Here is a 23,197-nt window from a genome sequence, read left to right as displayed (position 1 = left end):
AGAAATAAAGAATACCACAGCATCCCAGATTAATATTTGAAATGTATTGAGATGCATGTACATGTACAGTACACTATACCTCCCTGCTTTTGATGCATTCCAAGTATTTGATCCCTGGTATGCATTGTGCTGTATGCTCACACACATGTACATAATGTAGATTTTTTTTTGTGTGTGAAATGATCCATTCTTATTTCTGTCATTTTTCCAGACCTGAATGGCAGAGCTTGAAAGGATACAAGACGGCAACGTGGCATGATGGAAACATCAAGAACACGCATGAGGAGGGAGGTTCGTCAGAAGAGACTCGCCTACTTTGATAAAGTACAGGGTTCCCAACTGCCCCGCCCGCCTGAGTCAGCAGTGCCAGGCACTGCCAGCATTTACCTGCAGAAATCTGTGCGGGGTAGTGCAAATGATGCATCTTCGAAGAGCCCGTACAGTGCAGGTCTAGTGGAAGGAGATGGAGTCTTGCGCTCTCAGGCTTCTAGTGGAGCTGGCAGCCGAAGACTCACCAAAAGGCCATCCAGTGCAAAGCCAAAGATCCGTAACTCGGTCCAGCACTATTCGAGCAGTCCTTCGCGAGATGATTCTTCCATGTCTGTGTCCACTGTCAAGGGTGAAAGACCCTTCAGTGCTAAGCGTAGGGTTGACCAACACGAGGAGAATTTTGGGGCAGGTGGGTCACCCTTGAGAAACTCTATTCGTGGTAGGACTCAAACTAGACCAAGAAGTGCAAAAGTGAACAGAGAGGGTGGGCGTGGTCAAGATGCCAGATCGAGACATGTTCGCTGGATGTCTTCAACATCTTCCAATGAATACAAGGACATGTTAGAGCAGAGGTCTGCAAATTTGCAGATGGCCAGCAGCAGACGTTCTGAATTTGAAGACTTCCGGATAGGGGCGAGTGGTGACTGGTCTTCTGGGAGCAGGCAGGATCCCAGTGTTGATGACTTAGAGAATTTCTTTCAGCAGCGTGAAATCAGACAGCGCAGTAGGTACGGCAAGGTCGACACGTCTGCAGGAATGAGTGGGGTTGGTGAGTTTGATCATGTGTCAACAACAGGAAACAACCAGAATATACTCACCGGAGACTTCATTGGAGACAATCCTTATGGATATCGCAGCAAAAACAGTCTTGAAGGGGATGCCTCGGGTAAGAAATGGACCAGATGGACTCCTGAGCCAACAAGTGAAGCCGTGAAGGCATCAGAATTCCACAGTGTATACTCAGCTGAAAATATGCTCCAGTCCTTGCTGGGCATTCGCAAGGTCAAAGCAAATGTTCACGATGAGCTTCTCACATCCTTTCTGGAACATGGCAACGTTCATTCTGTTTTGAGGAATCAGAGGAAAACGCATCCCCAACCTGACATTGGGAGCAAAGAAGGAGTTAGTACGGCTTCTTCAGGGGATGCAGTGGGCGGCCCTTCCATTGAATCTTCTGAGATCCATCAAGATGTTAAGCACACGCTGTTTGGCACACCATCTCCCAAAGAAAACGAGCCTCCTTCAGCCAAAGATGTTCCCAAGGTGGAGACAATGCATCGGGGTACTGGGAGTGCTGCGGATATCATGGGAGCTACAGCACATGCTGGTGAAGGGGCAGAGATTCCGGCTCCTTCCGGGAAAGATGAAGGTGAAGAGAGTGGTGTAGAGATGGATGACCTTCAGTTCGATGTTGGGGCTCTTTGCAGTGCTGCTAAGCAAGGGGATGATGTCCTTCGACAGTACATCAGAGGACTCACCCAGAAAATAAGAGACAAGAAGGAGAAGGATACCACTCATGGCAAATCAGGTAAGAAGAACATTACAAAAGAATCTTTGTTCACTCCCAAGCTGCCAGAGAGAAAGTTTGATGATGGGCTCACCCAGAAGCATTTCACTGTCCTAGAAGGAAGCACAGAGTCGCAAGAGAAAGTGAAACCTGAATATTATCATGAGCAACGTGCTGAAAATATTAACCAGACCTCCAGGAGTACAAAACATCTTGTAAGTGAAAGCAGCAACGTGGGTGTCAGTGATTCCACCCTGGAAGTTGATGCTGGTTTGAGTAAGGAGCAAATGTACCAAGAGGAAAAAGAAATTGCCAGCCCAGAAGAAAGTAACACAGAGTCTGAGGCAAACTGTAACAATCATGGTCGTAGTCTCACAGCTACTAGTGAACCAAATACTGCTGAAGATGATGAGAAAGATATTGGGCAGAATATCTTTGGATTGAAGGAAGGACCACAATTAGATGAGGGTGAGGCAGCAGAAAGTGAGGACGCCAGTCCACATGTAGCGACCAATCAGGAATGTGTGGATGCCACTCCCCTGAACAGTAGCAAGACAGAATCCCCTCGAAGCCTCCTGGAGAGAGTCCAGCCCCAGATGCATGAAAAAGCTGGAAGCGAGATTAGCCGCATCCGACAGCCTGCAGTGACCGCAGACTTTCTTGCCGAGCTGGGTTTGTGTGACTTTGATGGGAATGAGCTAGGCAGTGATTTACACTTGCCCCCACCACTTAACTCAGGAGTGACTCAAACTTCACATCAGAAAGAAAAGAGTGAGCTCCATCGCCTTGGCAATGCTGACTCTTCCAATGATGATATCCAAGTGTCCTTTGCAGCTAGTGAGGGCAACACCTCTGACCTTGGACTTGAAACATTCCGCCCAGAGGAGCGATCGTTCTCTCCCCTGAAAGTAGTGAGAAATTACACGGAACCCAAGCTAGGCTCTTCACTAGGTGCAGAACAAAATATTTCATCTGCAAATCATGTAGGAGAATCAAGCAAGGAGACTTTTAGGGTGCAAACAGCTACACTGAGGAGGACCTATGATCTCTCAGACAGTGGTGATGCGAAAGACCTCGTCGACCCAAACATTAATACCCCTCTGCATTCCAATATTCAGAAGTCCAAAAATGCCATTTCATTTGTCTTTGACATGAAGGTGGATAGAAGCATAGCACCAACAGGCAGTGGAGACAATGCCATTTCTTCTTTTGACCAAGAGACCCAAAGGCATGATGGCAAACACTCGGGAGGTGTTGCGTTTGAAGTAGATTTGGCTTCGAGTAGAAGGCAACCAAAGCCGCCTCCGTCTTCCAAGCCCATCAACTCCCGTGCTCTTGCTGCAAGCCGTTCCTCTCCGAAGCACAGCATCAACTCACCAAAGCGCACAAAGCCAAAAAGAAGTCCTAGGATTACAGAAGCCCATGTTGAAGAGATCCGGCAGCATCATGAAAAGGAGAGGAGGCTCAGGAAATCACTGTCACCTAGAGCTTCTGCAGGTACTTCCAAACATCCCACTGTGTGTTCATCAAATGGTGGATTCCAAGGAGTTCATGATTCAGCTGCAGTTCAGAACAGTCAATCTCTTAGGCTGAGCCTTGGTTCCAATATGGATACAGAGAGACCAATTCAGGAGGATGGTGGTGATCTGGACTTACATGATAGCATCTCAGAGGTGGAGTATGGTGCTCCATTTGTGCATTCCCCTAGACAAGTGGCACACTTGGAAGATGAGGATGCTGTCCTTGACAGAATCGCTAGTTTTGACCCTCTGAGAACCTCAGGAGAGAATGGTGGAGATGGGCGTCAGGGAAGTGAGGAGGAGGAGGCTTTGGAAAATGAGGGCATCCCAGTTGAAACTCTCGATGATGGCATTCATCAGGACCAGTCTAAGGTGTCCTTTCAAGAGCCAGTGCTCCACTCTCACAGCCCTTCAGAATCTGCATCGATGCCAAGGAAACCAAGACCAAGCAGCACAAACCCAAAGAAAAGTGCCTCGCAGAAGATGACTGCCAGCCAACGCCGGCCCCAGAGTGCCCTTACGAAAATGTACTGGTCACCTGACAAGAGCTATGACCGCAAGTGGCCACAGTCCAGCATGGCTTGGATGACCCAGCAGAAGCTGGCCAGTGGCATACGTGGTCTTGGTGATCCTGCAGGCGAGGTGTCGGCGTCGGGGCCAAAGGTCAGGAAGAGCCAAACTAGGGTTAACAGAGAGTTTGCCAGGAAGGAAAAGCCTCCGTTGCAAGTCCCGATGTCTAAGAGAGACGGACAATTCATTCGGGTCAGATCATCACGAATGTTTGGTGAGTAGAGAAACAGAACCATGATGACGTGGATATATATTGCTCATGCATGACATATTGTTTTACTATTAGCATAGATTGAAATGACTTGATGGTGTTAACACCATTGCAGTAATCATCACATGATTTTAATTCTGCCTGGTAGATGAATTTAATTCTTTATGTGCCAACTTCGCACGTCTGACTCAGTCGACGGCGTGCCAAGTTCGCATATTCTGCTCAAACCCACAAACCAGCCCGAACCGACTGATAAATCACCAAATGCAGTTAGTACAATGAAAGTATTTGTCGTGCTTCCGTTTGTCTCACATATAGCTTGCATTTTATATGGTGATCGATTATCAAGCGGTGTTCCCTCATAGATTTGCGTGGAAATTCTAGGTTTCTGTCACTGTTTTGTGTGCGAAAGTCATGTCTTTGCAATGAATGTAGTTACTGGTCATTTCAAAGAAAAACAATCATCGATTTGTCTTACAATTTTCATCAAAGCAAAGCTTGACATTTTCTCTACAGCTTTGCTCATTACATGTTCAGCTTAACGGAAAACTATAGAAGTTCCATAAATTTGAAAAACAATATTTTCTCAAAGCATGACAACGTTGGTGTCTCATAATAATATGACACACAGGGGGCTTCCACCATGGCACATACACTGTGTAGAGTTAATAGCTTTGACAGTTTAAAATACTTTTTGTTTTTTAATTTTTCCCTCAGTATGTAGTTTGCTTGTTCATGCAGCTTACAGTGTATGTTGATTGCAAAATAATAGCACAGCAACAAAGTTGTAAGGCTTGACTTTGCCGGTAGAACTACATTCAAGCACTCAATCCTTTGTGTTTGTTTGTGTATGGTGGTTTTGATATCCCAAAACTTTTCTGTTGATTTTCACACATTTGTCATTTACTTGTGCATTCTACCAGAACTCTGCTATTTGGCAAAAGTGATCATCATGAGTTTGGTATTCAAGTGGGTGACAGCACCTTTCATGTAGGGTATGAATAGTTGATGTTGCTACCTAATATTCAGTACAATTTTCTCAGGTTGAATTGAATTTGCTGCTGTTTTGAAAGGAGCCAAGCTCAACAGCTTTGTACATGGAGCATGTAAACAAGTTTCCCCCTTTTATATTTTTTCCATTCTGTCAGATGGAACAGTTGCCAAGGTGCTTGGAGGGCGAGGCTCTTCCAGCGTTCCTCCTCTCACCCTGCAGCTAATCCAAGATGTAAGTATGCTGCAAAGTTCACTGTACCTATACTGCATTTTGTTGTGATAGCATGTCCATTAAAGGGACTGTACAGTACTTACTGGTTGAGGTGAGGATTCAAGTTTATAACGTTCCTCTAAAGTGAGATAATGAGAAACCTCTTTGATATGAATATGAAAGAGCATGTAATTTTAAGAAGGATTCGATGTTTCTTTGATGAAAATTGGTTTTCAAATGGCTGAGATATCCAAAGAAGTGACAATAATAAAAAACGACAGGCCATGCCTTTTATAAGGATCTCTTTGTTTCACCTTTTTTTTGAATCTCGGCCATTTCAAAACCTATTTTCATCCAATAAACTTTTGATTCCCCTAAAAATTGCATGCTCTATGACATCTCCTAGAGTGGTTTCTGAATATCTAGCAAAAACAGTAAAATTTAAATCCTCACCTCTACCAGAACTGTACAGTCCCTTTAATCGTTATATGCACACTATCATGTCCTCGAAGTCAAACAGTTTTACACATCTTTTTCTGACTGTCTTATCCATGCCACCCCTCCCTCACCACATAGGCATAAGGATTCACAGAAGTTGTGACTTGCTTTCACATTATTCACTGGAAAGATTTATGAATATTAGTACAGCATTTATGAGGTTCTTTGTACTTTTTGGGATAACCCCTGGAACATTACACATATCTCTATCTATACCCCTTTAAACATTTAATAGTTACATACAGTTTGTACAATTATAGTATTATCTATGTATACTACATTGTAAGTATATTCATAGTATGAGGAAATTCTATTTTATTTTTCTTGTCATGTGCGGCTGTCTGATATCACATGAGTATTTAGTAGCTGAAATGTTGCTTAGGTTGTACATTTATGTTTTCATCTGACAAAAAAAAAAAAAAATGAGAATTGAGATTTAAAAGTGCTCATAATAACATTTTGAACTTAAACTTGCCATGGACTCAATTCTAAATCTTTCTCCCTGTTACCTCAGAGTCCCCGTGGGTCAGAGTCCCTGTCCATCTGGCAGCTGCTACCGGACGAGATCCTCCTCCACATCTTCTCCCACCTGCCCCAGCCCCACCTCACCAACTGCGCCTTGGTCTGCCACCGCTTCCAGCGCATCGCCATGGACGACTCGCTTTGTGAGTCTATGATCGCAACAGTATTTGATAGTACATATGTTTGTGTTTATATGCAACTTTCTCTTTGATGGTGGTCATGAATATTCATAAGTATATGCAAATTAATATATTCATGAATTCGCTTGGGAAAACCCTCTCGGATGGTACTTTGTAACTTGTTGGAGAAGAAGAGACCACTAAGATGGTGTGCTAGAAGTAAAGTCAGTTCTTGTGGATTCCTCCTAAATATTTGCTGCTGAATGCAGCCCTGATATTATTGTCCAGTGTTTATATATTAATGAATATATTTATTAGACTGTTGTATACCACCATCTGCTATGGAGGTCACAACAATAGTAATAAACTGTTGTGATGCTATTTTTATTTGCACTTAATTTGCTTTTCTTTTTAATTGATGGGATCAAACAATTGCCACTCCTTTGTATCCGTAAGTGTCATGCTTACTTCAGCAATAACAGCATTAATTTTTAGGGCAGTTAGGAGCTCAAATTTTCACAGTTAACAAAGTAAAGTTTGTAAAAATAATTCCCAAAGATTCTTGAAGATGCAAGTAAGAGCATTGCCAACATATTTCTCACATTAGCAGTAAGTCTGTGGAAATAATTTCACAGATATGACTCAAGTGGACCTTAGTTTTGGAAGATGAGTACAGGAAATGTTATGTTCACTTCATGTTTCATATTATGAGTCAGTGGTAATCCAGGGAAATGAGTTATTAAAGGAAAGTTTTATTGAATGAATCTTGACTACAGTTGTACATAGATTATTGAGTGCAGTGAATATTGAATGCCATTGAATGTTTAATACATCGAACAGTGAATGCATTTTTTAATACAATACAGTTAATGGTGATTACATTACAACCAACATTTAATACAATCACTGTTAGAATCGTGGTTTGCTGAATGCAATGGATGTTGAATTATGCAATAAATGTTAGGAACGTATTCACACATTTCTTTTGTTATTTGACTCTCTTTCTTTATCAGGGAAGACAATCTCCCTGGAGAATCGTGATCTGACTGATTTCTACCTGACCATGATTGGAGAGAGACATCCAGCTAGGCTCACGATACACAAGTGTCGTGGCGCTCTGGTCACCGAGAACGGACTGCGTAATCTCTTCCGGGCATGCGCCGATTCGCTCCTGGTAACAAACTCAACTTCATGCGTCATTTGGTGAAAGAGAAATGTAGGGTCGTGTTACAAACGAGCCTTTGAAACTGTGTGTGCTCAGGCATAAATAGCTCAAAACTTGCCATGCTTTTGCATTTTAGCATATGTATTTTGAGTATACCATCCAGAACTCGACCTAGCTGTAGATTAGCAATGTGCTCTAGCCATCATGGGGGGGGGGGGTTGAGATATAAATTCTGTTGATTAACTCTTCATGTGCCACATTCGCACGTCTGACTCAGTGGAGGGCGTGCCAGCTTCACATTCTACACAAATCCGCCCAAACTTATTGATAAATTGCCAAATGCCGCAGTACAATGAAAGCTTTTCTCATGCTTGTGTTTGTGTAGCATTATAGCTTATATTTCGTGTGCTGAATGACTATCAAGCGATGTTCCTCAACTGATTTCCGTGTAAATTCTAAGACACTGCAGTGTTACAAGTGCAAAAGTCATGCCTTTACAGTATTGCAGCTACTGGTTCATTTGAAAGAAAAACCATCATCGATTTACCTTACAATTTTCGTCTAGGCAAAGCTTGGCATTTTCTCTAAAACTTTGCTTCCTACGTATCAAGTTTACCAGCAATCTGTAGAAATTACATCAATTTGAAAAACAGAATATTTTCTCAACTTTTTGCATGACTACGGCTGTACGTTGGTGTCTCAGAATAATGTGGCACACAGGGGACTTCCACCATGGCACAAAAAGAGTTAAAATGACAATTAGTCGCCAAGCATCTGTGTTAATCGGTCCAGAAAGTAAACCTTATTCACAAGTTATCTCCAGTAGTCACAGCAAAGCAAGCTGAGATTTAGATAGGAAAATATGGAATGCACAGTTTATGTTGGGCGGACAGAACTTTCTGATTGAGTACAGAAGGCTTCATGTATACATGATATTTGATTTTTGTTTCTTTCTATTAAAACATGGTTCATGTAATCATGATATTTGAGGTTGTCCAGGGTTCTGATTCGAGAGAGATAATATAAAGTTACAAGTCAGAATATCTGAAGGATCCCACTGTGCCTGTCGCACAGAGTGTGGCTCCATAGTCCATCCTAAGCACACTCTGGTAGACCGGCAAACCCCAAACCATTAATGACTATAAATTGGACAAATCTTTAAAATGGAAAAATCATTTATAGTCCCAAATGCTCATGAATATCCATGTTTTGTCTATTGTATTTTCACCATGCAAACACCTTCAAGCAGTGGTTTGTGAATTGAGCAAGCTAGACCATGTGAGACATTTTTGCAATCAACTATTGAGAAGTTGTAGCCTGTATTAGAGTACCTTTTAGATCATATCAGCGTGACACAGAGGTTGAACATGATCTTTTGTTAACTTCAAATTCATGTAAGTATCACTGGCAGTAATAAGAAGGTAACAGAAATATAGACAAGGAAAAAAACAAACACACATAATTGCCTGCATTATCTCTTAATTCTTTAGTGAACAAGCCTTCAAGTCACCTTCAACATATGCATTGAATACACAAATGTAAATGTCAGCGTTAAAGGCATAATTTACCATTTGCAGATGACCCAAAAACCCAGTGCTCCAAAATAGTTCTGACATGTGAGTAAGAGATCAAAACAACCAATGTAAAAGTTCAAAACAGCAAAATGAAGGTGAAATATTCTTGAATATAAAATGTGAACAATGGTTATAATAAAAACGTTTCTACTTTGAACCGTCTACATTTATGGTTTATTGAGAAAAATAGTGATATCTCCTTACAACCGTATATTTTAGGCTTTATTGCAAAATTTCGTACATGGTAGGATGTTCTGTGATACAAATGACTTCATGCATCAAATGTGATATCTTGATTTTTTTTTTGTGGTCACTACTCCCAATGGTCAGCAGTACCTTTTAAATATGCTCCACCCTCCACAGGAGCTGAACTTCACTGGGTGCTCGGGAGGGGCGCTGCAGGGAGACTCAGTCCTCCTCCACGCCTCCCGCTGCTTCAACCTCCAAGCCATCGACGCCAGCTGGTGTGCCGTCTCAGACAACGGTCTCTCCGCCATCCTGGATGGCTGCCCAAGGTCAGGGGTCATCACGTGCTGTTTGTTTGTTTGTTTTGTTTCTGTTTGTTAGAATAATGTTTCTGTATAATTTTGGCGTTCATTGCTTAGTCACAGTACTTTGAGCTATGCCCATATACTTTTGGTCATCCTTTCTTCTTTTTGATGTGTGATAAAAACCTAAAAATGACTCCGTCCCACCAGGAGCTGAAGTATACCTTTGTGCGTACGTATATGTCTGCTTCAGAAACAGATTTTAATCTAACATTGTTGTTTTTGTGTTCTTGAAATGCTGGGAACCCTGTAGTAAATCCGAACTATTGCATTAGTAAAATCTTTGCAGAAAGTAAACCTCATGGCATCGTACACACTTGACAGTCCAAGGTTGTGGTTTGTAGGGGGTTAATGATTGTGTTTCTTGCCACCCATGTCTGTAGGTTGGAGTCCATCTGTCTGAATGGATGTCAGCTGGTGACTGATCAGTGCTTAAGGCAAATCATCGACAAGTACGGCCCAAAGTGAGTTCCCAGTTTGCCTTGTGAGATTAAAACTTAGAATTAAGCGTGTGTTTTTATGCCTCCGCCACGAAGTGGTGCCGGAGGCATTATGTTTTCGGGTTGTCCGTCCGTCCGTCCGTACGTACGTCCGTCCGCTTTCGTTTACGCGATAACTTGAGTAATATATACTGGAATTTTACCAAACTTGGTCCAAGTATGAAGTATGATGGGGCAATGATTTGATTAGATTTTGGGTAAAATCGGCTGAAGGTCAAAGGTCAAGGTCAAATCATGAAATTTATTCGTTTACACGATAACTCAAGACTGTATGGAGCAAATTTCACCAAACTTTGTTGGAGGATGATGTATGATGGGACAATTACTTGATTAGTTTTTCAGTGAAATCAAACGGAGGTCAAAGATCAAGGTCAAATCCTAAATTTTATCTGTTTACGTGATAACTCAAAACTGGATGAAGCAGCTTTCACCAAACTTGGTCCAAGGATGATGTATGATGGGACAATTAGTTGAGTAGATTTTAGTGACATTGACAAGAGGTCAAAGGTCAAAAGATCAAGGTCAAATGCTAAAAATGTTGCTATTTCCCCCGTATCTATGCAATGCCCGCAGTTATTTTCTTGAAACTTAGTGTAGACATGTACTACTGCATAACGATTCTCCAAACAGAGTTTCATGTCATAAGGTCAAAGGTCAAAAGGTCAAAGGTTAGGTAAAAATGTTGCAATATCACTTTTCTCGCAAATGGTTCAATGTATCTTCATGGAACTTGGTACATATGCATGTACTGACTGGCAGGGATTATCTAGGGAATTTAGGGGTCATGGGTCAATAGTCAGGGGTCAAAGGTCAAGGTCAACTCCTCAAAATGTTACTATTTCCCTCATAGTATATGCAATGATTGCATTATTAGTTTTAAAATTTAATATATGTACATGTATTACTCAATGGAGATTCTCCGGGAAATTTCCAGCCAGAAGGTCAAAGGTTAAGGGTCAAAGGTTAGGTTTAAATTAAAAAAAGATATATTTTGTACTGTAATTACACTCTTTCTTCATACCTTGAAAACTATACTCAATGCATAAACTTATAATAAGGTCGGTCAGAAGTCAAGTAAAAATTTTCAATTCCCCAAATATGTGTAGAACTGCACTCTTTAATAGACAATTATAGCAAAACCAGTTCGTGGAAAGTGAACATTCAAGATATTTCTGACAAACCTGTTATTTCGATATTTTGCCAGTAATGTGAAACTGTCATCATGCATTGTGAAGACATTGTACTATACACCTATTGTGAGAATCATGCATTATGGCGGAGGCATCAGTCGCCGTAGCGACATTTCTAGTTTTTTTTTTAACTTTACTCCTAAAATATTCTCTTTCTCCCTGATTCTGCAGGAGTCTCCCTGAAAAATGTCAAAATCTGTTCATGTCTGAATAAGAGAATATTACAATTTCCCTAATTTGGGAAATATTTTCGTCCATAGAATGCATGTTACACACAGATATCACCCTTATCGCTGTGTGGAATCTCCCTGGATTTGGATGTGGGAATGTTGGCAGACCTGTACTGTACACACATCGCGACATTGCTTCTTTACTGTATATGTTTATCTTCATGTCTGTCTATTCGCCGATCTCCCTATCTATCTCTTTTGGGATCATTTTTCTATTTTTATTCTGTAAGTCTTTGTTTTGTCTGATGTAATTGACAGTAAGTTTTGATATCATTAATCTTTTTTCAGCCTTCGAGTCCTGGAGCTGTGTGGATGTTTCAACCTTTCGGCAGAGACACTGGTTCATCTGGCTGATACTAGCAGCCAACTCACGACTCTCAACATTGCCCAGTGTTACAAGGTAATCTACTGGTTTTCCTTGGTCAACATTGCTGCTGTCTTCAATTTCTTATTAACCAATAAACCGAGATATACAAGGCATGCAAAGAAACAGACTGCAAAAAAATGTGAGCAATATGCTTTCAGGTGCTGATCTGGCTATTCTAACTTTTTTGTGTGTGTCGGAATAGTGTGAAAATTATTTAGAATTGCTAAATGTGTCACGATCTAATGATGAAATGGCCATAATATCATATGTGACCCTGCACCACAAAACAAACAAAAAGTCACCAGACATGGATTTTAGTTAAGGGCAGATTCTGAAAAAGCAGACTCTAAGCTTTAAAATAATGTATAACTCAATTCAAATGGATTCTCCTAACCTGTACAAATACTGGAAAGAAAGCACACACACTCTGGAAAGTGTGAACTGAGAAAAGAGGCTCTGAAGTACAGGGTCTATTCAAGTACCTAATCTTTACTCAAAAAGCCATGCTACCTGTGCCATGAAAGGGACAAAAACATCATGTTAACCACTGTAGCACGAACAATTAAGGGATTATCAGATTAAGCTGAGGTTAACTATGGTCTATTACCACATGCTGACAATGATAAATGTCAACTTTCAGAGCAGTAGAGTCATCCTTTCAAAAGTTATTACAGTTAAAAGTGAAAAGGGTGCAAGGATTTTAAAGAAATGAAAGAGGCCTCTTTGAAAAACCTGATCACAATATTCTACCAGAAAAGGGGTTGCAGAAAAACTGCTGAAAACCTACTTTCCCATTCAATTTTTGATCCCAAACTCAAGAATAATGTCGAAGAAGAATAGCTCTTTCAGAAAATGTGGAAAACTTACGTGAGTCCTCACGTAAAATCAAGGGGTGCAACTTTTTGTTTGTTTTGTGGTGCACGGTCACATATGTCCATTATGGGAAATGAAATGTGAATTTGTGTTTTAAATCAGGCAAGAAAAAAAAAATAAAGAGAATTAAAAAAAAATTCTGATGAGAAGTAGACATTCCTCTGACTTGTTACCGACTATGTAACTCTACCTATGTAATTGTGATTAGGTTGGTATGGTTCCTCCTGCATTGTGAAAGCTAGATGATTTTAAATGCTCTTTCATTATGCTTAAAGAAAAATTGAAAATATTGAATACTGTCTGATATACTGAATTCCATTCCTGATTTCTTGAAATGTTTGTCAACTGTGACGCCTTGAATAATTGAGGTCTTTTCATCCAGGGATGATGCCGCATACATTTAACTTGAACTTTAACAGCTCATTCATTTTCAAGAGACCTTCTGATTTCCATCAAACTGCACTGATGTGTTGTTGTGCCTCTAACATTTGTGCATTCACAGGCAGACAATGCCCAAATATTTGTGTTTGGAGTATAACTGTCCTTTAGGAATAGGCCCAGGCAAGAGTTATGTGTTGTGGGTTGAAGAAGAAGAAGAAACAAAAACAGAAACAAGAAAATAGCTAGAAAACACACGCACAAAAAAAAAAGATTTTTGTCTCTGTCATCCTGTTGATGTTGTTTTTTTCCTCCTGCTGGCCAGATAACTAATGACTGCATAGCAACGGTTGCCACCAAGCTGCCGTCCCTGAGGCACTGGTACCTCAAGGGATGCAAGGAGCTACGGGATTCCGCAGTGCGGAAGATCGCCATGCACTGCAAGAAGCTGGAGACCCTTGCCCTGGCGTCGTGCCCTCATGTCACCGACGCCTCCTTGATCGCGATTGTCACCTGCTTGTCAGGAATAAGGTATTAATCTTATTTAAACTAGTATTCTTTGTGACCTCTTTGTTGTTACAGTGGACTCCCATTATAAAGAAGTCCTCGGAACTGACAGTTTTCTTTCTTCATATCGAAATTTCGTTATAACCGAACAAATAAACAATAAAAATACATTAACTGGATAATGTTTTACGGCCCAAAATTTTACTTCGTTATAACCGGAATTTCATTATAACTGTGTTCATTATAACAGGAGTTCACTGTATAATCATTCGTTTGGTCAATCATAACCCCCCCCCAAAAAAAAAAAAAAAAACAGCAACAACAACAACAACAACAAAAACTGAAGGTTTGATTAACTACATTTGGAATGAAAGTAGCATAGTAGTGAATTGCATAGTGTGACTTACATGTACATCATAAAGACAGGAATGATTTTTATGCCTCCGCCACGAAGTGGTGCCAGAGGCATTATGTTTTGGGGTTGTCCGCCCGTCCGTACGTACGTCCGTACATACGTCCGTCCGCTTTCGTTTACGCGATAACTTGAGTAATATTGACTGGAATTTTACCAAACTTGGTCAAAGTATAAAGTATGATGGGGCAATTATTTGATTGGATATTGGGTGAAATGGGCCGAAGGTCAAAGGTCAAGGTCAAATCATGAAATTGTATCCGTTTAAGCGATAACTCAAGACCGGATCAAGCAAATTTCACCAGACTTTGTCGGAGGATGATGTATGATGGGACAATTACTTGATTAGTTTTTGAGTGAAATCGGACAGAGGTCAAAGGTCAAAGATCAAGGTCAAATCCTAAAATTTATCTGTTTACGTGATAACTCAATACTGGATGAAGTATCTTTCACCAAACTTGGTCCAAGGATGGGACAATCAGTTGAGTAGATTTTAGTGACATTGGCAAGAGGTCAAAGGTCAAAAGGTCAAGGTCAAATGCTAAAAATGTTGCTATTTCCCCCATATCTATGCAGTGCCCAAAGGTGTTTTCTTGAAACTTAGTGTAGACATGTACTACTGCGTAAAGATTCTCCAGAGAGTTTCATGTCATAAGGTCAAAGGTCAAAAGGTCAAATGCAAGGTGAAAATGTTGCAATATCACTTTTCTCGCAAATGGTTCAATGTATCTTCATGGAACTTGGTACATACGCATGTACTGACTGGCAGGGATTATCTAGGGAATTTAGGGGTCATTGGTCAATAGTCAGGGGTCAAAGGTCAAGGTCAAATCCTCAAAATTTTACTATTTCCCTCATATACTAGTATATGCAATGCTTGCATTATTAGTTTAAAAACTTAACATATACATCGTACATGCATTACCTAATGGAGATTCTCTGGGATATTTCCGGTCAAAGGTCAAAGGTTAAGGGTCAAAGGCCAGGTTTCAATGCCCCCCCCAAAAAAAAAAAAAAAAAAAAAAAAAAATTATTTTGTACTGTAATTACACTCGCTCTTCATACCTTGGAAATTACTCAATACATAAACTTATAGAAGGGTCCGTCAGAAGTCAAGTAAAAATTCTCAATTCCCTAAATATGTGTACCTGCACTCTTATACAATTATAGCAAACCCAGTTCAAGGAAAGTGAACATTCAAGATATTTCTGACAAACCTGTCATTTCAATATTTTGCCAGTTACGTGAAACTGTCATCACACATTGTGAAGACATTGTACTATACACCTATTGGGAGAATCATGCATTATGGCGGAGGCATCAGTCGCCATAGCGACATTTCTAGTTCTGGTGTTGTATCATAATTTGTGTTGCTTTTTGGAAATAACTGCTGTACAAAATACATTCGTGTGACATTTTCATGACCTAGAATCTTGCCATTCTTAAGCTCTTCTATCTCTTTGGTTCACAGTCCTTTTCAGGACTACACATACTCCAGAAAAAATACTCTCACTCAATTTCTTATCCGACTTTCTTTCTTCTTTGCTCCTGTCATTCTAACAGTTCTTCTAAGGACTACACATAGTGAACCGCAAACTGAGTATATCATATTGTCGCTTGGGCGACAAGACCTCGTATCTACAGTATACAAAATGTCAGATGTTCAGGAGAGCCAAAAAACATGGCAGCCAAAGCACTGTATCCAATGAGATAGACATTCCTTTGACATGCTGTGGTGTCATCATTTTTGGGGTAATACATCTAGGATTTGGACAGTTCATCACTTAACTGATTATCTGACCATTAATCCAAAAAGGTCATTTTCACCAATATGCAGATAAACGTACAAGGTCTTGTCACCCCAGCAACGATATGCTATTTTGTGATAAAAGATATGCCCGTCGACCACATTGCTATTTAATTTCAGGAGGGGAAATAATTTAATGACTACGTGCGCATAATGGCCTTTATTTAAGAGAGGGAGAAGAAAAAGGTTTTGAAAAGGGAGAATAACCTGCTCCTCTTTATTTGATGTTTATTATCTCTGTCTCTGTTTGTCTCTCAGAAACCTGGACGTGTCCGGCTGTCGGAGAGTGGGCAATGCGGGTGTGCGGTCACTGGCCGCCTGCTGTCCATTCCTGGAGAGGCTTGGCCTCAGCTCGACGTCCATTACACACAAGAGGTGAGAGATTACATGACTGATCGGCTTGTACTTACAGGAAAAATGTATCTTGGAAATGCACACATGTGCTATTAGAACTTACGGGAATTTAATCCAAATTTGTCCTTTGTCCTCCCGTCGTACCCTCAACATCCATTTGGAGCTGGCCGAGTCTCCTATATTCTGCAAGAGACTTCCTGCAAACTTCAATATATATATCTCTTCGTGTGTACACATGATCAGACATACGTCACTTTTAATATAGCTGATGTGAAAACGAACAGCTCGCCTGTACAGTACATGTGTGGTATTGGGCGCCAAATGCCACATGGCCTATTTAGTAATACGAAACCAGTCGTTTCGTTGGGTGTACGAAGTAAACATTTTGTCGACGAGGTAATGATCATTTCGTAACGACATCATCATTAATAAAGAAATGACAACATTTCGTTGGATCATTTCGTCGATGAAATGACTGGTTTGGTAACAAAATAGGCCTTGCGACACTTGGCGCCCCGTACTGCGGAGCTGGAGTGTGAATCGGTGAGTGTGAATGCTGTGGATGCACACAAGCATAATTTATACGTAGTGTATGAATCTACGTGGTGAATACAGACGACAAGGCATCAGCGCTCAAAATCATCCGTCTTCAATTCTATACTTGTCATTTACGTATCAATAACGTTTCTTGCAGAAATGTTAAGGTGGACCATATCTGACAGTTTCATGGAATTTCAAAGCCAATTATGGATTTTAAAAAATAGATAATTTTGTCTCGAAAGTATCATGCCTGTTGTGCACTGCTGGTGGGTTTGTTCTAACTCCAGCCACCACGAAATAGACAAATGTCTGACCTTGCGAATTGAGATGGACTGGTGGCAGTCCTGCTCATGGGAGTAAAGTTTGGTTTGCCTTTAAAGTGAGCTTGCTAACTTTATACAAGTAGATGAGGGCCCCATTTTATCAAAAAATATAATTGAGATTAGATTCCCTTACCGCACAGGCTGCCAATCATAGACTTATGATAGAAATCAACTATATCATCAATAATAACTCTTCATAAAACAGGGTCCAGGTGCTCATGAAAAAACTTGGCAAGTTAAGCTGAGTGCCTTGGGACATACAGTTTTTGTACAGTGGACTCCCATTATAACGAAGTGGTAGGGACCGGCAGTTTTCTTTCGTTATATTGAAATTTCGTTATAACCGAACAAATAAACAATAGAAATACATAGAGTGGATAATGTTGCGGCCTACATTTTTACTTCGTTGTAACCGGAATTTCGTTATAACCGTTTTCGTTATAACGGGAGTGCACTGTATAGGATTGTATGAAAGCAAGTGGACTGGTTTTCTCCTTCATTGGTCAAACAGACTGCCAAGGAGACAGGAAGAAGATGATGATTCTACAGGTGGCTACGTTGGGGAACATGGACTCCAGGGGGGCGTTTCATCAACGAGTTCGTTGGAGGTTTTCACCGACAAATTTGCTCTCAGCCAATCAGACGCAAGGATTTCAGTAGCTTTTAACATTTGTCAGTGTAAATCACTGACAAAAAGTTTTATGAAACGGTCCCCAGAACTGAATGGAGAAATGTATGCCTGCACGTCGCACATTCATGTTGCGATCAGAGCCGACATTTCCGCGTGTCTTGAAATTTGCGAAAGTAAAAGCCTCAGGAAAAATTTGGCATAATATGCAGTAATTGAGTCTGGCTAGTGTGAATGTATTCTGACTCTTTCCATTTGTATTTTTTGGTGCCTTTGACAGCGTATCGTCATTGGCGAGCTACTCCTATAAGACGCTGGAAGAGCTGAAGATCAACTGCTGCCGGGAGATCACCGAAGCCAGCGTCATCCGGCTCCTGAAGCAGTGCAAAGGGTAAGACATTCTGGCGTGGAGAGCCTTTTGTATTATACCCTTTGCTTTAAAAAAAGAAAGCACACCAAAAAAAACAACAACAACAACAACAACAACTGCAATATTGCTCACTGAAATAGATACAAAATTATTGAAAGATGATTACCAAATATCAGCAAGATGTTTCAGCATGTTGCTGTTGGGGCGACAAAACCTTACATCTCAAAGTCGTCTAATGTTCAGGAGAGGGAGAGAAAAAAACAACAACAACAAACAAACAACAACAACAACAACCTGGCAGCCAAAGCACTGGAGTAAATGGGGTCGCCTTTCCTTTTTATGCCTCCGCCACGAAGTGGTGCCGGAGGCATTATGTTTTCGGGTCGTACGTCCGTCCGCTTTTGTTTACGCGATAACTTGAGTAATATTGACTTGAATTCTACCAAACTTGGTCCAAGTATGAAGTATGATGGGGCAATTAATTGATTAGATTTTGGGTGAAATCCGCCAAAGGTCAAAGGTCAAGGTCAAATCATGAAATTGTATCCGTTTACGCGATAACTCAAGACTGGATCAAGCAAATTTCACCAAACTTTGGCAGAGGATGATGTATGATGGGACGATTACTTAATTAGTTTTTTAGTGAAATCGGACTGTTGTCAAAGGTCAAAGATCAAGGTCAAATCCTGAAATTTATCTGTTTACGTGATAACTCAAAACTGGATGAAGCAGCTTTCACCAAACTTGGTCCAAGGATGATGTATGATGGGACAATTAGTTGAGTAGATTTTAGTGACATTGGCAAGAGGTCAAAGGTCAAAAGGTCAAGGTCAAATGCTAAAAATGTTGCTATTTCCCCACTATCTATGCAATGCCCTAAGGTATTTTCTTGAAACTTGGTGTAGACATGTACTACTGCATAAAGATTCTCCAGAGAGAGTTTCATGTCATAAGGTCAAAGGTCAAAAGGTCAAAGGTTAGGTGAAAATGTTGTAATATCACTTTTCTTACAAATGGTTCAATGTATCTTCATGGAACTTGGTACATACGCATGTACTCATGACTGGCAGAGATTATCTAGGGAATTTAGGGGTCATTGGTCAATAGTCATGGGGTCAAAGGTCAAGGTCAACTCCTCAATATTGAACTATTTCCCTCATACACTAGTATATGAAATGCTTGCATTATTAGTTTTCAAACTTAATATATACAATTTGTACATGCATTACCTAATGGAGATTCTCCAGGAAATTTCCAGCCAGAATGTCAAAGGTCAAAGATTAAGGGTCAAAGCCCAGGTTTCAATGCCCCCCCCCCCCAATAAAAAAAAAAGAACGAAAAAAAAAGTATTTTGTACTGTAATTACACTCTTTCTTCATACCATGGAAATTACTCAATGCATAAACTTATAAAAGGGAATCAGAATTCAAGTAAAAATTCTCAATTCCCCAAATATGTGTACCTGCACTCTTCGACAATTATAGCAAACCCAGTTCAAGGAAAGTGAGCATTCAAGTCATTTCTGACAAACCTGTCATATCAATATTTTGCCAGTTATGTGAAACTGTCATGGATCACACATTGTGAAGACATTGTACTATACACCTATTGGGAGAATCATGCATTGTGGCGGAGGCATCAGTCGCCATAGCGACATTTCTAGTTTACTATTGACATGCCATGGTGAGTTCATGTTTAGATAAGACAGCTAGGATTTGGACAGGACATTGCATGACTAAAGGATTTTCACCCAAATTTGAGAGAAAGGTTTTGTCACCCCAAGCAACAAAATATGTTGGTCTACAAATCATGAGCAGCTGCAATATGTGCTCGACACACACACACACACACACAAAAAAAAAAATGTGAATGGCATGAGGAAAGGTAAGGAAGTAAGAACAGATGAAACTAAGACTAAACACCACAGTGATATAAAATACACAGGGTGATTTCAAGTTCGGTGCTAGTGCTAGTGATAGCTCCCAAATACTCCTTTAGTATAAAGAGCCTTAACTCGAGCTCCAACACCGACGGTCAGATTAACAAAGCGATACTGATCAAAATTATCGATCACCAGTGCTAGGTGTTGGAATCACAGCAATGCGAGGTCCGCGGGAATTGGGCAACGAAAACAGTGATGGCGCTTGATTACAGTCAAATAAAAACAGATGGCTGCTTAGTTTTGGACACATAATGAGGTGCTAGTGCTGTGTTAGCACTAGCACTGACACTGACACTGAACTTGGGGATCACCCACAGTATTTCAAAGTGTGCATAGTGGTGGAGGATTACTAGTGTGAATATTCGGACAGTCTATCTAGCAAGTAGTGACAGAGTCTTGATCACCTGAGTGTGTAGATTATAATACACATCTGGTGCAATCAACAGCACTTTATTGTTCCACTAACATTTGATAGTAAATAAAAACACGAAAGAAACACAAAACCGAAACCAACAATGACGATTGACCCGTTGAGGACGAGTCCCGAGTATGCTCGGGCAGGTGTCTATGGGAAATGCGTGTTGTAGCAAAATCAAACCGTCCCTACCGGGTTAAGAGGAATTGGGGGGGGGGGGGGGTTGTTTTTACCACTTGTCTTCATTTCCACACACCTGCCTTTTGAAATGCACTCGTATAGAAGAAAACCTAGCCATGGCATCCTGTGTCATTACAGTGAGCAAATTAGCACTCACCACGGTCAGATGTACATATTGTATGCATTTCTACACCGTGTTGTTCTATGATATAAGGTGTCTAGTTATAAAGACATGCAACATTTTGCTATTACTACGCATGAACTTATTACTGGTGTATGTGACAAGTATTGTGTTACTCCTATCCTCATGTCTTTCTGTATCATTCTATGATTTTCCAAACAGACTCAAGACTCTCCATCTGTATGGTGTGAAGGGCCTCAGAAACTTGGGTGTGCTTAAAGTTCAGTACCCCTGCATTGAGTACCAGGACAAAGCATCGAGATGAGAGACCAACACCAGTTTGAGTATGTGGGACTGTGCTCTACAGTCAACAAATAAAGCAACGAAGCAAAATTAGGCTTTGGGCAAGCTGTATGACTTGGTGTAGATTATTGCCGATGTTGCAGAGACAAATCCATGTCAAGTACCGGTAATTTAAGTATGCATGTAGTGATCAGCTCCCCCTCCTTACACAAAGACAAGGAAAAAACAACAACAAAGTATCTGAAAGTTGTATCGTGTAGTCCATTGACCTACAGGTAGACCAGTGAGTTCATTGTCCAGTGTACTTTAACTTAGAATACGTTGCCTTTACAAATGTATGTAGGCCCTACTGTTTTGAAACAAAAACTACAATGCGAGTACTAGCTCCACCTATGTGTATGCCATATAAGACAATCTTATTGCTGCATTAGGTGAACACATTCTTAACATGCACTATGTTAAAAAATCCTCTCCAAAAGAATATTTGTTACAGATGTAGTGGGAATTGAAGTGCATTGAATGTTCTTCTACCAAAGAATACCTTTTTTCTTTTTCTTTTTTTTTTTTTTTTTTAAATGAGATTCTTCCTTTGACTTTAGCAGCTTCTCAACAACAGAGTTTATGTTGTCAGATAACTTCAGGGCAATACAAATTTGTCTTGAATGTTTCTGTGAGTTCATTTATGTATACTTGTACAATATTTCTATACTGAATATATTGAATGATTGAAACCTTGACTGAAAAAAAAAAAATCCATGCAAAGGAGTTTATCAGGGATAACGATATGAAAGCCAATGAAGAGATGAGATTTCATATTTAGTAATTAATCTTTTCTATTCAAATCATGCTGCATGTTGATAGCATATACTGTACATGAATCTTTGTTGTTTCATTCAAAACAATCTGGGAATTCAACTGTGTAGGATCATTTATAGTCTATAATAATTTCTTTGAAATATCAAAAGTCTGATTTTGGGTGTGTGTTTTTTTTTCTTTTCTTTTTGTAGCAATGCTTGCAAGAACATTACACAGTCGCCACTTGGCAAAGCCAAATTTGGTGATCCTAAACAGATATACATTGTACGTACAATGTATATATCCACAGCATTGTGGTCTCAAAAATGTTTTTGTGTGTGTTGCGTAAACATAGGAGGTAATGAGGTAGCTTTGTTGAGTTTTACAATGTATTTTTCAGCACCTGAACATGCAGACACCACAGTGCCCACTGTGTAGTTATCTACAACGTAGAAAGCAAAGGGATTGGTCGATGTAATTGCATTAGTTTGCGTTGATATTACCTCTGTTTAGTCTTGCTGTGAAGATGATTTTCACATTATCCCCGCGTTCACATTAATAGTCTCTGCGATGCGGGGAAAGTCCCACGCTGCGGGACTTTCTCCTCGAAAACCATAATGTGAACGCTCGCTGGGACTTATTCCCTCGTCCCCTTGAAGCAAGTGGGGTACGTGGACAAGATTTGGAGGGGAGAGTGACCTTGAAGCGCAGTTGATAGCGTCCAGCTGTGGTCATGAAATGTGCGCATGCACTATGCCTGGTTTCAAGTGGCAGAGCTCGCCCCAAGCCCCTATTGCCCCCACAGCTTGGGGACAGATGAGATAGCAGTGTGGACGGTCGGTCGTATAAAAGATAAGATCTTTAGTGGCTGTCCCCGAGTTGTGGGGACTAATGTGAATGCAGAGACTAATATGAATGTGGGGTATGACTGTTCTGTTGTGGATTTGGGCCTGTGTTTGGAGGCTCTACTGGGAACCAGTGGTTGTATTTTTGGCCTGCTTTATTTCTGTTTTAAAGGCACTATCTATCATGATACCAACTAGCCATGTCACCACCCTTTAAAATACATGTATATCTGTATATCTGTATATCTTGATGGACAATTCTGTATTATGATCTTGAAAGTAAGTTACAGTTTGATGGTCACAAGTTTCTGCTTGTATAAAACTTTTGAATCCATCAAGTAATATATCTCGATGGCTATTATGCACAGGTAATTCAAGCTAAATTTGTAGCTCAGAGGCAGGCTGTGGA

The 23,197-nt window shown here is 40.5% G+C and overlaps 1 protein-coding gene across 1 annotated transcript; it reads left to right on the top strand.

The window, feature by feature from the left end:
• Positions 1-258: 258 nt before the first annotated feature.
• LOC139712037 (uncharacterized) lies at positions 259-21,170 on the top strand. The gene is made up of 11 exons (XM_071623877.1): positions 259-4,081; positions 5,227-5,303; positions 6,295-6,445; positions 7,435-7,595; positions 9,524-9,675; positions 10,092-10,172; positions 11,917-12,028; positions 13,572-13,777; positions 16,231-16,347; positions 18,098-18,208; positions 21,068-21,170. Exons 1-11 carry the CDS (start codon positions 259-261, stop codon positions 21,168-21,170), a joined length of 5,094 nt encoding a protein of 1,697 aa, XP_071479978.1.
• Positions 21,171-23,197: the final 2,027 nt, after the last annotated feature.

The sequence above is a fragment of the Diadema antillarum genome, unplaced genomic scaffold (genome assembly GCF_040938485.1).
Source record: "Diadema antillarum isolate AM-2024a unplaced genomic scaffold, OU_Dant_1.0 seq00001752_RagTag, whole genome shotgun sequence".
In the NCBI taxonomy this organism is placed as follows: Eukaryota; Metazoa; Echinodermata; class Echinoidea; order Diadematoida; family Diadematidae; genus Diadema; species Diadema antillarum.
The sequence above is the reverse complement of the archived record's forward strand: the minus strand, read 5'-3'. Positions and strand labels throughout refer to the sequence as shown.